General features: G+C 40.1%; 1 protein-coding gene across 6 annotated transcripts in view; it reads left to right on the top strand.

Annotated features, from left to right (window-relative positions):
- The window catches only part of Runx1t1 (RUNX1 partner transcriptional co-repressor 1), a 145,062-nt gene that overhangs the window by 99,183 nt on the left and 31,221 nt on the right, over positions 1-14,658 (top strand). For all 6 annotated transcript variants that reach the window (XM_032905663.1, XM_032905653.1, XM_032905691.1 and 3 more), the window contains one exon: positions 11,987-12,237. In XM_032905663.1, the coding sequence (XP_032761554.1) occupies positions 11,987-12,237 (251 nt within the window). The remainder of the gene's footprint in view (positions 1-11,986; positions 12,238-14,658) is intronic.

Raw genomic sequence — 14,658 nt, 5'->3', positions numbered from 1 at the left:
TCAGCATTGAAATTCTCACTTATTACGTAGCTTTGCTGAACCATAGATTTTACTCTCCTGTGTTTGCAAAAGTTGCTGTCCTGTGTCCTTAAATCATGATGCACTTGAAAGCTGACCTGTATGCGTCAGGTCAGTCCATGAACAGGGAGCAGTGGCTATTTCATCTAAGAAATGCTGTATGAACTGTGAGAAACCTTTCGGGAAATCAGATGGGCTAAGGCAAAATAACAGCTTTATAATAGAGCTAACAGATAACACTTTTGCTAAAATAATAATAATAATGATAATAATAATAATAATAATATAGTTCAACAGCCAATATTTTCCTAATCAGATATTCTGTTCTCAAGCCTCTGTGCTCTAAGAAAGAGAAAGGGGGCCCTCCCTCCATTAAACCCACAGGTTAATTGTTGAATATGGCATACACATGAAACTTCCACATGCCTTATCCAACAATTTTCAGAAATTCTTCAGCCAGTTATTTAGAGAATGAATATGAGGTCTTAGCAGCATTTTGCACAGTGTGTGTGAACTATGAAGATGTTTGAAAAGAAACTGTGTTCCAGACCTTACATCTTATGCACTTTCTAGACTTCCTTCCTCCCTCCCTCCCTCCCTCCCTCCCTCCCTCCCCCACCCCCCTTGATCTTTTAAACAGCTTTGAGGGGTCAACCTCTGGTACAGTTGTGTTCTGCATTCCAGGAACCGTGGAGCTTTGGGATTACTCAGACACTTCTACCTCTGGCCAAGAGCTTCTTTTGCACACATTGGCTTTGCAAATCTGTGCTTTAGTACAAGGAAACCATGCTGCCTGCAATTAAGCAGTTCTTATGCTGCAATCTATTCTCTTGTAATAAGTTTTCTTTCTCCTTCTCTCCACCTTTTCTTCCCTCCTCTTTCTCTTCCTCCTCTTCTTTTTGAGGAAGGGTCTCACTTTGTAACCCAGGCTAGTCTTGAATTTATAACAATCTTCTCCCAAATTCTCTGATTATTGGCAGGAGCTACCAAGCCTGGCTTAGTATAGGACTTAAAAAGTTATATATTCTTTCACAGTTTCATTGTTATCTCTGTCTCTCTCTGTCTCTGTCTCTCTGTCTCTCTCTCTGTCTCTCTCTTTCTCTCTCTCTGTCTCATATGTGTGTATGTGTGTTATGTATGCTGAAAATATCTGTGTTATATGCCTTTCGTCATATTTTCCACCAACTACTATCTTCTGACTCTCATTAAACCACTTCTTCCGAGTAAGTCCTCCTTGCACTGTGAGGAATTTTTTTCTTCTTTTCTTTTTGTGGCACAGTGAATGTAATTATGGTTGCATGAGTCAGAGTAGGGACTATTTATTTGGAGAGGTCAACTCACCAGTGACTACATTACTAAGGAATATGACCACTCTTCTAGCAACCATTAACTGCCTATAGCTTCTTTGGGAAGAGTTGGGCCTTCCAAGTCCCTTTCCTGTCTATGGTGCAATGTTAGTAGGCCTAATCTTAGGTTGGTAGCCATTGCCACTGTCAACTCATAGGTGCAACAGCCATGTCATGTCCAGAAGACACATTTCACAGCCCTGTGGACATCTTCCTGCCTTTATGTTCTTTTTCCCTCTTCTGCCAGGATCCTCTTCTGTTCCATTTAGGACTAAGTAACTGTGTAAGCTTTTAGGGTGTGAGGGTTTAAAAGGAGCTTTGTAATCTAAGTATGAGGTGGTATGAACCATGATGTCACTCAAGAGGGATGGTCTGCATGTGCATGTGCATGATTTGCCAATCCAGATACATACAAGTTCCAGGAAATGAGTTCCCTGTGCATGGATTGAGATATCCCATGTTTCTAGGAAGGCAAGTTCTAAGCTGTGAGAAAGGAGATTTATTTTGAGGAGGATATAATAGGGGAAGGCTTAGGTCGCTAAGATAAATGGAAAGAGGGCATTCTTGTTCTGATGGTTCCTTGTGTACATGGTCTATGCGTTCAGTCACACAGACTACCCTTATAGGAGTCTCCTATCTTATCCTGTCTTGCTTTCTTAGGACAGTGGCTGCAGACAGATTGCCTATGCTGGTTCTTTGGGTGAAACACTCTTTCACAAGCCGAGGTGTCTTTTATAATGGAGAGATGGCAAATAGATTTCTCTACTGTTAGGAGGAAGGGTAATGAGACTATGTTGTGTAAATACATTTGTACCTTGTGGGAATTTTATCAGAGTCAAGAAAATATGGGTCTCTACAGTATAGTTTTGCATATATTTCCTCAATCTCGTTTGCATATGCATTTTTTCTTCCATGGTTATTTATTTGAATCTCCTGCTCTACTATATGAAATTTTATAGAGTAGATAGCTGTCTGACAGCGGAGTTTTTTTGTTGTTTCAGTGAATGTTCTGTTGGTGCATATGGTCTGACATGGATGAGCAGCCACGGTGAGATTTTGGAGTCTATTAAAGTGGCTCATTAAAAAGATCAATCTGTTTCTGTAATAACACTGGGAGCCATCAGTCACCGGAAGAGGGAAAAACTGACACCTGAGGAGAAAACACATTTTGGTAATTTGTTCATGACATCTCATGAACAAAAGAGCACTCTATTTTGTTTACAACTTTGGGGGTTTAAATTCTGTGATTATTACCAAGCTAATGTGTTTCAGGGATAGTCTTTGGCAAGCTTAACTTTATTCTTTTTTTTTTTTTTTATAATTTTTTTTAAAGATTTATTCATTTATTATATATAAGTACACTGTAGCTGTCTTCAGATACACCAGAAGAGGCATCAGATCTCATTACAGATGGTTGTGAGCCACCATGTGGTTGCGGGAATTGAACTCAGGACCTCTGGAAGAGTAGTGGTGCTCTTAACCACTGAGCCATCTCTCAGCCCCTTAACTTTATTCTTATCCTTAAATTTATTTTTACTGGCTATGTTTTTGTTGTTGTTGCTTTGCATTTTAAACTGTCATTGTTATATGGTGTCATTTGAAACAGTCTCATAACTCAGGCTATCCTTGAACTCTCTAGATAGCCAAGGAAGACTTGAACTTCTGATCCTCCTGCCTCTACCTCACAAGTGTTGGGATTATAGACATACACCACTAAGTGGGACTACTGTGATTGCTATTATCATTGCTATTATACATTCTCTATATAAGCTTATGAAGCCAAGCCTTGCTTTTTGTCTATATGGAAGAGTAAAATGCTTTATAGTTTCTTAGAGAATTCATCTAGGGGAGAGTCCCTGATGATTGTACTGAATGTGTAGTTCTATGGAAACATTAGTGGAGCCAAAACCATCCTACCAAACAAACAAACAAAAAACAACTAATTTTTATTTAAAAATCATGCTTTTTCTCATAATATTAAGGAAAGAAAATTTGATTTGTAGCTGTTTATCCTTGCTTATTCTTTTTCTTTTCAAGCCAGTTAAATGTAGTGAGCCCTTTGTCCCCTAGAAGCCAGCTCTGATGGCTCATCAGGCCCCAGTCCCACAAAGCCAGTGAGGAGGGAAAGAGCAGGGGGTGCTTCGTTTCATAGACACTGCAAACATCCTGTGCTTTTGGATGGACTCCATTGCTTGCATGCTTTCTCTTCACTCACTCAAATGATTGCTTCTGGGTACCAACTCTGTTACTCTTTATCCTCCTTTCAGTGGCACCATTCCTCAGTGTCACACTCTCAGATGCTTATTTCTGAAGCTGTAGAACCGGATTATTGTGTGCTCCTCCCCATCAATAACTAAACATTATCAAAACGCAATTTGTTTAAATATTAGACCTATGTAGTGTGTCACCCGGGAGGGATCTTATGAATGGACCATGTCAACTGCTTCTCTTCCTACTTGAGGAAATCCAGGCTTAAAGAATTTGCCCAGTCACAAAGCTTCCTAAAGGAGAACCAGGTGTATATTTATGTTCAAATCTTGCAGTTGTACAAAAATATGTTTGAAGGTACAGAATTTAAATAAGGAAAGCTCAATTAAGAGTCGGAGGGTTTTTTAATTCTCTAATTAATTTCTTTTTTGTAATTACAGAAGTAGGTAAATGCCATAGTATAATGCTCTAAGGGTTTATAAGTCTTTTTTAATGATAGAAAATCCATAATGAGACAGGTTTCTTAGTTTAATGAGTAAGAGAGTAAACACTGAAGGTTAGAAATCAAAAGGTTGTCATTTTCAAACTGCATTGGTTGAATAGGTAAGGTTTGGCACCAGCTTGCACTCCAAGTTAACTGTGTATGTCCATTTCTTCTTAATAAAATGAATGAGGGTTCGATCTTTTGGATTTTCTAAAAAAAGAAAATATACATACACCTTAGGGGAAAACTACATGATTACTCAACTCTATAAATAAGAACCAAATCTATATGATCAACTTCATTTAACATCCCATGAAGGAAGTAGGAATTATTTTTTACAATACAGTCATATTCTGCATGCATCTTTTATGCATTCCTCATCTCAGGAAGTATGCAGTAATCTCTGTGGTAATTATTTTCTTATTCATGTCAGTTATGAATCATTCTTGTGAAGTAGCATTGGCTGAGAAAGAATATATGGTTGCTCGGACATTTCCACCATCATGATTTCTAGCTTCAACTTAAGTAGCCTTCCTTCTTCTCGCTCCTAGAGGGTCCAGCAGTTCCAAGTGCTGCCCATGCTTATTGTTGTATTGCCATTTATGGCGTCTACCCTGGTTCCTACATCGTACATGCCATGACTCTACTTGGGCTTCTCAGCCTGACTCAGTGTCTGTTATGTACATGAAGGGCTCCCAGCTAATAATTCTGTAATAACGGCCACAATTTATTGAGATCTTAATATGTGCCAGGCCCTGTACTAAATAGTTCAACCATCAACAGGGTTATGCATGGATTTAGGAAGGTTAGATACTATGGCTGAGAACACACAGGTTACAAGAGGGAGATCCCAAGCCTGGGTTCTTTATTTCAACACCTATGTTCTTAAAGCTGGGATTTTCTAGTACTATCCCCTAGTTCCATAACTGGAGGACTAATGAACTTGTTGAATGTCAGATATGTGTTCTTCATTCTGTACTCTAGTTCTCTCAGAAGGTCTAAGATATTCTGGTTTTGGTTTGCAAATGGAAATACTGAATTTCTTTAAAGGCTCCTATGTTCATATGGTCAGAGATGGCAGAGCGAGCTAAATGCTGGATCCGATTCTTTGTGACCCAAAAGCCCCAACTCTTTGTGACTCACTGCTCTTTTGAGTGTACGTTCTGGAGAAATGCTGTTTCTCTCTGACGTCTCTTAATAATTATCCTCTGTTTCACATTAAGCTGGGTGTATAGCTTAGTGGTAGATGATAGAGCACTTTGCCAATGTGAACAATTCTCTAATTCGGTCTCCATCAAACCCAGACAGGTGGACACATGGATACACACAGATTTTAATTTTAGTAGCAAGTCATAATCTCATGGCAGATCAAGTCTGTAGTAGATGGGGACAAACAGAGAACCACAGCCAGAAATACACAGAGAGTGATTGACCATGGAACACTCAGTCCTACATGGGATGTCTCTATCCAATCCCTTGCTTCTCCCCCACACCCTATCTCGAAGCTCAGAGAATCCATAGAAAGAGTATGCAGAATGAGCATAAAAACCAGAGAGAGTAGATGACACCAGGAGAACAAGACGCTCTGAATCAACTGAGCAAAGCTCATGAACTCCCAGACATGGAACGGGTTCAGTGAGCACAGAGCCTGCAAGGGCCTTCGACAGCTCCTTTGCATGTATGTTAGAGTTTTCAGTTTGTTATTTTTACAGGGTTCCTTAGTGTGTGAGTGAGTGGCTCTCTGATTCTTGTGCCTCCTTTGGAGCTCTTTTCCTTCTGTTGGTTTGCCTTGTCCAACTTTGATGTGATTGTTTTCTTTTGTCTTTTAATCTCTCTTATATTTTTCTAGGTTTTGTTGTTATCTCTTAACCTGTTATTTTCTCTTTCTTTAAATTTAATTTTATTTTGTTACTTACTCACTTTACATCCCTCTTACTGCCCCCTCCCCATTACCCCCTCCCATTATCCTTCCCCACCCCTCTCTTCTGAGCAGACCCCCCTCTGATATCCTCCCACCCTGGCAATAAAAGTCTCTGGAGCTTGGGGACTCTTATGGAAGAATAGGAGAAAGGATTGCAGCTCTGAAGGGGATAGGAACACCACAGGAAGACCAACAGAGACAACTAACCTGGACCCTTGGGACTCTCAGAGTCTGAACCACCAATCAAAGAACGTACACAAGATGGACCTAGGCCTCCCCACACATATGTAGCAGATATGCAGCTTGGTTTTCATATGGATCCCAAACAACTATAACTGGGGTTATCCCAAAAGCCATTGCCTATATGTGGTATGTTCTTCTAGTTGGGCTGCCTTGTCTGGCCTCAGTAAAAGAAGAAACTCCTAGCCTTGCAGAGACTTAAAGAGCCTGTTCTCTTCTAATGAGAGACAGAAGGGGAGGGAGAGAAGGGGAGGTGGACCTGAGAGGATTAGAGGTGGGAGACATTGTAATCAGGATATTACAATGTGGAGATTGGCTGGAGCACCAGGAGAAACTAGAGGGCTCTGACTAGAATATGCAGATGACAAGTTGGAACATAGAGACAGCAAGAGAAAACATGGATTATTTCTGTGGTGGCAGAGTTTAGAAGATACGCAGGGGACAGCCAGTGACACTCTAACTGTTGAACAGATGGTCAGTGTTATAAGGCATATGAGGGAAGAATTCCTACCTCCTGCTTGGGGAAAGGATGCTCAGGTGGTTCTCTGAACCTGTATGTTATAATCTTTGAAGGTCCAGGCATCTTTCGTATGTCTGGGGTAGAAGACAACCACCTGCCTCTCATATCTTTCTGAAGACAGTTGTGTGTGTTGCCAGAACGTCTCTCTTGGGTCATTGTAGCAATAGAGAGATTAAAGGTGCTTTTCTCCATCTGGCCCAGTAGTGACAGTTCTGTTGCATTCCAATATCCTGTTTCTCTGTCCCTTGCCTTCTAAATATTGCTTTTCCTGAAGACGGGTAGGAAAACACAGAAGTCATCCTTTTCTTTTTAAGCAGACAGCAAGATTTATTATAACTTTTAGAGACATATCGAGAAAAATTTATGATGTAAAATTCTTATTTAAAGTCATCCATTTCTGAACAATTTATGAAGGAACTCCTTGTACAATTATACTTTGAGAAGGATTTTTCCCCCTTTGAATCAATGGTGAGTTGTGCTATGAGATCTTAACAAAGATCACATTCCAGAAGAGGGAACACATGTGTGATGCTGGTTTTTGTGGTCTTAGTCTTTTCACTAATAGAAGCTTTTCCTCCTAAAGTTCAGATGTACATACATGAAGCTTAAGAAAAAATAATGTAAGTCTTTGTGCTTGGCAGAAGGGATTTCAGAGCATTGTCTTCTTCCTGCCCTTCTTCTTTTCAGAGCCACACTCCAGCATTGAATATAGATGTGGAGGCAAACAGCAAGCAAGTTAGGAGAACAGCCCTGCCGTGCTGGGATGCTTGCTCAGTGGGACAGTAGAAAGACAGGATAAGTCAAAGTGTTCAGAGTAAGAGAGGTGTGTTAGAGACCACCGACATAGTTTGATTCTGCAGAAGGAGACATTCTGGAGACAATATAGGCGGAGGTGAAGTGGGCAAGCAAGGAAGAGAGTGCAGACTCAGTCCACTCTGTTTAAAGTGCCTGTTGTGCTCAAGTGAATGAACATTTAAGGCATTTTCTGAAGTTATGAATCCATTCGTAATGGGACCAAGATTAGAATTTTAACTGTTGAGGTTTTGTTTGTTTGTTTGTTTGGTTATTTTATTTTATTTTTCCTGAGACTCTGTAGTCTAGGCTGGTTTTCTTTTTTGAGACAGGGTCTTCACTCTGTAGCCTATGCTGGCTTTGAGCCAGCAGTCTTCCTGTGTCAGCTTCCCCGGGATTATAGGCATACACCACCACACCAGGGCAAGTCTTCCCCATTCTAAGGTTTCTTAGACAATGAAGCTTTGTCTATCTACAGAAACATTTTCCAGGGGACTTTCTCAATGTAAAAACTACATCTAGAGGAAAGGAAGCGCTCAGACCCACTTGCATCATTCAGGAAACTGCTCTTGGTTCTCTTTGTCACCTCCTTCTCATGATGGCTTATTTATTTGTTTTCTATCTCCTTGAATGATGTAGTCTGTTGTATGCTGTGGAGTGATTATCAGTGCACATTAACCATCATAGGCCGATACATATTTCTTGTAGACTGTTAAGAATTATTATTATTATTATTATTATTATTATTATTATTATTATTATTTACTTATGTGTATGGGTCTGTCACGTGCCACATGCTAGAAACATCAGATCTGGAGGTACACATAGTTGTGAGCCGCTTGATATAGGTGTCAGTCATCAAACTTGCATCTTGTGTAAGAATAATCTATGCTTTTAATCCCTGGGCCACCTCTTCAGTCTCTCATGTAGACTTTAATATTTTCCCCTGGAGTCTGTTGATATCTCTGTGACTAAACAAAATAGCCTCAGTGTGGTAAAGAGTATATTTAGCCTTTTTAGTGGTTTCTCTGATAGTTTTGTATTTCCCACTTTACTGAGCAGGCAACTGAGGCCAGAGAGGTAAAGAGCCCAAGGCCATGTTGCGTCTCGGTCGAGTGTTGAATGATGAGCATCCGTTCAGATGATAGCTTCTGGGTGGGGAACATAGCATCACAGCATAGACTTTAAAAACTAAAAACTATCTTCTGCATAACCCTGAGACATGCCATAGACTTCTTTGTAGATTTGACTTATTTCAAGGGGGAAGGCTGTTTTGGGACAATGAAAGGGTATTTACTTTTGCCTAATACATTTTGAAAAGGGCAACACATAAAAATGCAAATATGGAATTTACCTAAGCAAATGAGGTATAGATGGTTATAGGCATTTCTAGGACACAGAGACAAATGGCAATTAAGTTGTTTTAGTTACTACTCCGGTCACATGTCCTGTTAGTAGGGTGGGACTTAAAACTAGTCAGCTTGACTTCTTAGCTCCGTAGGTCTGTTAGTGCTCTATAAATGATACCCCCATGGAGGGGGGTGCTTTATAATTTCACCAGGTCTCAGAGTGAGAGGACTCAGTTTAGATTGCAGGGACCTTTAAGAAAGAGGACAGACTCAAGACCTAGCTATGCCCATATTTCAGGAGTCGGGAGTGAAATAAGGTAAAATAAAACAAAAGCTACAAGGTGTCCTGGTGTGACACAAATGAGTCAAAGATGTATTGGTGTAGAGAAATGCTGGTATTTCTTAAAGATATTTAGAGTATATCTTTATTTCTACACACACACACACACACACACACACACACACACACACACACACACACACACACGGGTTTCACATTTAAGCTTGGCTGGAAAATCATCATCCCTGGGTGTTTTAATCTTTATAGTAATGCCATTGGCATTAGACTATTATAACAGAATAATCCTAGAATATTATTAATACTACTACTATATTAGACTATCATAACCAAAGCATTGGATTGTTGGGTTTTCAAACCAGACGGGACCTCAGCTGTCATCTAGTCCAGTGGTTTTCAAACTTGATTTTTAGTAACAGACTATTTTGTTTTCTTTAAAAAATGAAATCCTAGGTAGAAGCTCATTTCTATAAAACAGGTAAGAATAATCAGTGGGTTTTGCTGGCCCTTTAAATTCTGATTTGGCAGGGCAAACAGTTCTTCATTGCCTACAGAATCCCGTATGCACGACAGGTGTCAAAGTTTGAAAACCACTGATCTAGTCCAACCCTTTCATTTTACAGATGAGCAAACTGAGGTCCAAAGAGGTTAAGTGACTTGCCCAAGGTCACACAGCTAGTCGTGGAAGAGCCAGGACTAGCTCTCAGGTCTCTTGACTTCCAGTCCCGTGCTCTTTCCACTACACCACACTGCCAGTAAGGTAGGTGCTGGGTTAGCATTATGTTCATAGCTCGTCATAGTCTTCACTGCTTTCCGACTGATGTATGCTGGTAATATGTACTGAGTGTCAAACTGTATTATTCAGAAATGTATAGGTTATGAAAGTACACATTAGAATCACGTAGACAGACGTACAATAAATCAATACCTAAAATGTTCCTTTCCACTTTAAGAATTATTTAGGTAATGTCTGAGCTATACTTCAGTCTGATTCCAGTGATCAATATGTATGGAGTCAGTATGTTAAGTGCAGACACATGCTTGACGGGAGCAGCATTGAGATTTCTGTCCACCATTCCCATGGTGGCCATGCACTGCTGTCATTTCCAATATTGGCCAAGTCTCCCTTCTCCTTCTTTAACTTGTAATGGGCATCTACTCATTTCACATTGAACTCTGCAGACTTTCCCGCTGTTCCTTGGGTGCTTGTACTCTCTGTCTCCAACCCCTCTATCTTTCCCTAGCTGGTGTGTGTAAATTGTCAGTAGGAGTCCGTCCTACAGGAATAGATGGGAGGGTCCTTGTAGAGCCCTGATGCCAATTGTCTACACCTTTGGTTCAGTTTTTTTTTCCTCCATTGATTCCTTTGCTATAATCAAATAAGGACTGTCACTAATGCCAGGGAAGAAGGAAAGGCGTGTAATAGGTGCTGTAGCTATTTACCAGCTCAAGATTGAAAAGGCTCCTGGAAGTCTGCAGCCTGTGTGAATTGTAAGATTCTTGTGCGATGACTTCCCTGGGAAAATAGATGTTACCAGTGTTTCCCTGGCTTGATGAAGAGAACCAGCTGCTAAGTCATTAGTGTGTAAGCTCTGCTTCCAGACAATGGGAGATGCGATTTGCTTCTTTCTTACAGAGTTTATTGGGTCACTAAGTAGAGATGGATTTAGCCAGAATCTGTTCCTTTAACCCTACTGGGGTCTTCAAATCTAGGAGCAGTGGTTAGGTATCTGGTTTCATTCATGAAATGTATTTCTCCTGAATGTCAAGTTCACAATCCCGTACAGTACATGGTGAAGCTCATTCGCCAGCCGTGTTCCTGTCCTGTTGTCAGAACCAACAACTCCAGGCAGGACACGTAAACTCTCTAATGATGAATTTACTCAGTTTTAAAATAAAGTAGGGGAAAGGGCCGAGAGATTAACTCAGTGATTGAGAATTTCCATGTTATTCCTTGAGTTCAACCCCCCAACATGAGTCTCATCTCTAAAATAAAAGAAGGAAGTCACCTAGATTTCCTTTCAAGTTTCAGCTATCTGTACAGGACTGTTGACCGATTTCTTTTTCAGTGACTGAAGATAGTGTTGAAGATCTAGACTTACTGAATGAGTTCAGTTGGATCATTGCAGACAAATAGAATATGGAAACATTTTGTATCTTTGAGATCAAGTTCTGTAACCTTTAGTCACTGGTGACCTGAAATGTGGCTGCTGGATTATTGAGTTTCAGACTTTATTTAATTTGAATTAGCTTACATTTTATACTTCCATTTCCAACTAAAAGCCCTCAGGTGTACTTGGGAACAACACTCAGATGCCAGGTCGAATTGATTGGTGTATATTATTCATCTAGGTAGTAAATATGCTTTCCTCTGATAAAACAATATGGAATAGTAGAATAGGTCTTTTCTCTGACTTTTCAAAACTTATGTAGCCCAGGCTGGGATTACAGGTGTGAACTGACTTTGCAGCAAGTGCTAGGGTAGCTTGTTAGAAATTATTTTTTTGCATGAATATGTTACCTGTAGAAGGAGACTGGGTTTCCTCTTATTTGTGACTTAGCCACATGGACTATAGTTGCAAAGGTGTTTGCTAGTTCCATGACATGTGTGGCATTTTCTACTCTTAGCCTGGTGATCCTTTCAAGCTGAGCATGCATTTTAGTGAATTCGTATAGAGTTTCTGGGAAGCATTAAATTGTATGTTACTGACCAGTGAAGACGTATTCTCTCGAGTATCGCAGGCTCAAGTTGGAGTATCTGGAATATGCTGAATACTTTATGAAACAAAATTCTTTTCTTCCCTCCTCAGAACCAAAGAAAATGGCTTTGACAGAGAGCCTTTGCACTCAGAACATCCAAGCAAGCGACCATGCACTATTAGTCCAGGCCAGCGGTACAGTCCAAATAATGGCTTATCCTACCAGCCAAATGGCCTGCCTCACCCCACCCCACCTCCACCTCAGCATTACCGTTTGGATGATATGGCCATTGCCCACCACTACAGGGACTCCTATCGACACCCCAGCCACAGGGACCTCAGGGACAGAAATAGACCTATGGGTAAGACTGAAGGATCTGTTTTCTTCTTTGGGGATTGGCTATTTGAAGATTTGTGCTATTACTTCTTAACTGAATTTGAACATGTAATCTGATAGAAGTAAACATCTCTCTTATGTTGTTTCCCTTATGAAGAAAGTCGATTAATATGTTGTGTCTCTTCTTTAATCACTTGTATTTTAATTAATTAGTTAATTAATTAAAACTTTGAGACAGTGTCTTATTATTTAAACCAGTCTGCTCTCAAATGTACCATCCCTCTGCCTCCTGAGTATTGGGATTCTAGGCATGCCCCTATATACCAGGGCATCCCTTATGTGTTTTAAGAGAACAGATTAACTTTTTACCTTTACAAGAGGGCATCAAATTCTTTTTGTTTAATATAGAAAGGTTCATATATAATCGTGCCACAGATACTTTTTTCAAATTTATTTTCTTTCACTAAAATTTGTTGTCCAAGTTGGTTTTGACATTTCCGGCCTCCATATTATTTTTATATTTCCAAAGTATTACATGGCATGTTGTCTGTGGACTAACTTGACAGGTATGCCTTGAGGAATGGAATACTGTATTATATTAGTACACAGATGCTAGGGATAAGAGTTAGTGTCACTTTTACATCAGATATTAGAATACAAAAGGAGTGGCTCTGGGCAAATACATATTCTATCTGCCTGTATCTACGTCTTCATTTCACAAATTACAGAAAGTGAAGTTTTTAGGAGATGTTACCTTGTGAAGAACAAGTGTCAAGCATGGAACCTTCAGAGGCAGGAGTAATGAAACAGGTTGTGACATGTGACTGCATTCAAGGTGATGATATCACGAGCTTCGCAAGTGAGCTGTTCTTGGGGACACCTCTAGTTCCTAATTTTTGCTCAGTTCAGCTTGCAACAGTAATCTACTGCTCTCCTTTTAGGATCCCACACATCACGAGGTGTTCCTTTACCACAACCAACTAGTTATTGGCAAACTTGACTAATGTGGGGAATTTGGAATTGGTGGATAAAGTCTAGGTGGGAAAACAGAAACCGAGCCAAGGATGCAGAACTCTGGGAAAGAGTCTACCACCTGGCTGGTCCTGGAATGATAGTGACAGTTTCTTTTGGTTCCTTCAAAGGCCAATGCCTGGCGTGTAGCAGTTGATATGATGTTTCAAACTGGATTACTAGGAAGCAGGAGTTATCATAGTAGGGCCTGTTGCCTCTCTGCACAGCCTTCCGCAGGTTTACAGAGCAGCGAGGGGGAGTTAGAAAGGGAAGAGAGATGGTGGAGGCTTTGGTTGTGAGATGGTTAATTAGTACTTCTGGTTCCCAAAACAGTGATTTCTACATTTATATAGTAATTCAGACAAGTGGTGAAGTATATAATTTATGCTTTCTTAGTAGCCAATCCGTCTAACATTCGTGCAGGTAATATTTCTAAAAAGCTTTCAGAAGTCGCTGTATTATTAGTCTGGACTGATAACTTTACCCTACACATCAGACATGATAGTTTTACTATTTATTTATGACTTAACGCCTGAAAGCTGTAATGACTCACTTTTATTATTATCTGAGACAGAGTCTGTCTATATAACACTGGTTGGTCTGGAACTTTGTTGGCCAGACTGACAGCAAAGTTACAGAGATCCATCTGTCATTGCTGCTCCCAAATTCTAGGATTAAAGGGGTGCATCACCATGGCCAGGTATAGCTTCTCATTTTTAATCAGCAGTGGGTCACCTGGCCACTTGGAAACAGGCTCAGGCTATTTCCGGTTGCGAGAGTAGAAGTGGTTTAGCATTCTCCAGGCACTCCTTCACTTTCTTTCTCGGCCTCCCTGGATGATGCACTGAATGTACCCTGTAAGCTGAAATAAACTCTTGCCTCCCCCACCCCGAAGAAGGGACCTCTTTCTTAGTCAACAACTAGCATTGGTGAAGCATTAGTTACTATGCGCCATGGAGTAATCAACACGGAACTAATTATGCTCATGTACATTGGTTATGTTTCTGTGTAGTAATGTGAAATGTCCCCTTATGAATTATGTCTGCAACCACTGGTTTTATGTAATTTTCTCAAGACCATGTGTCTCACCTTTTAATTATACTAACTTGGGAAACTAATAGTTCTAATCTCTAGAAATAGGTGCAACTACTTAATCCTTCATAAATCTGGCAGAGTTTAGCCTGTGTTGATGTAAAATAAAACTTTGATGTATAAGAAACAAATTGTAGTGCTACATCAAGCTGCCATTTTGAGGGTATAAAAATTGCCATAAAGGTATGGTGTATGAGTGCCTCTTACATGGCGGGACATATTACTCATGAGATACCTTGAGTAGACTAATTTCGTAAGCAGCGTTAATCTATCAGTAAGCTTAAAACATGGTCCCATTTATCTAGAATCTTCTGAAACTAAGAACAACTTAAGTCTCAACATT

This window comes from Rattus rattus, chromosome 1 (genome assembly GCF_011064425.1).
Source record: "Rattus rattus isolate New Zealand chromosome 1, Rrattus_CSIRO_v1, whole genome shotgun sequence".
Classification (NCBI taxonomy): Eukaryota; Metazoa; Chordata; class Mammalia; order Rodentia; family Muridae; genus Rattus; species Rattus rattus.
The sequence above is the reverse complement of the archived record's forward strand: the minus strand, read 5'-3'. Positions and strand labels throughout refer to the sequence as shown.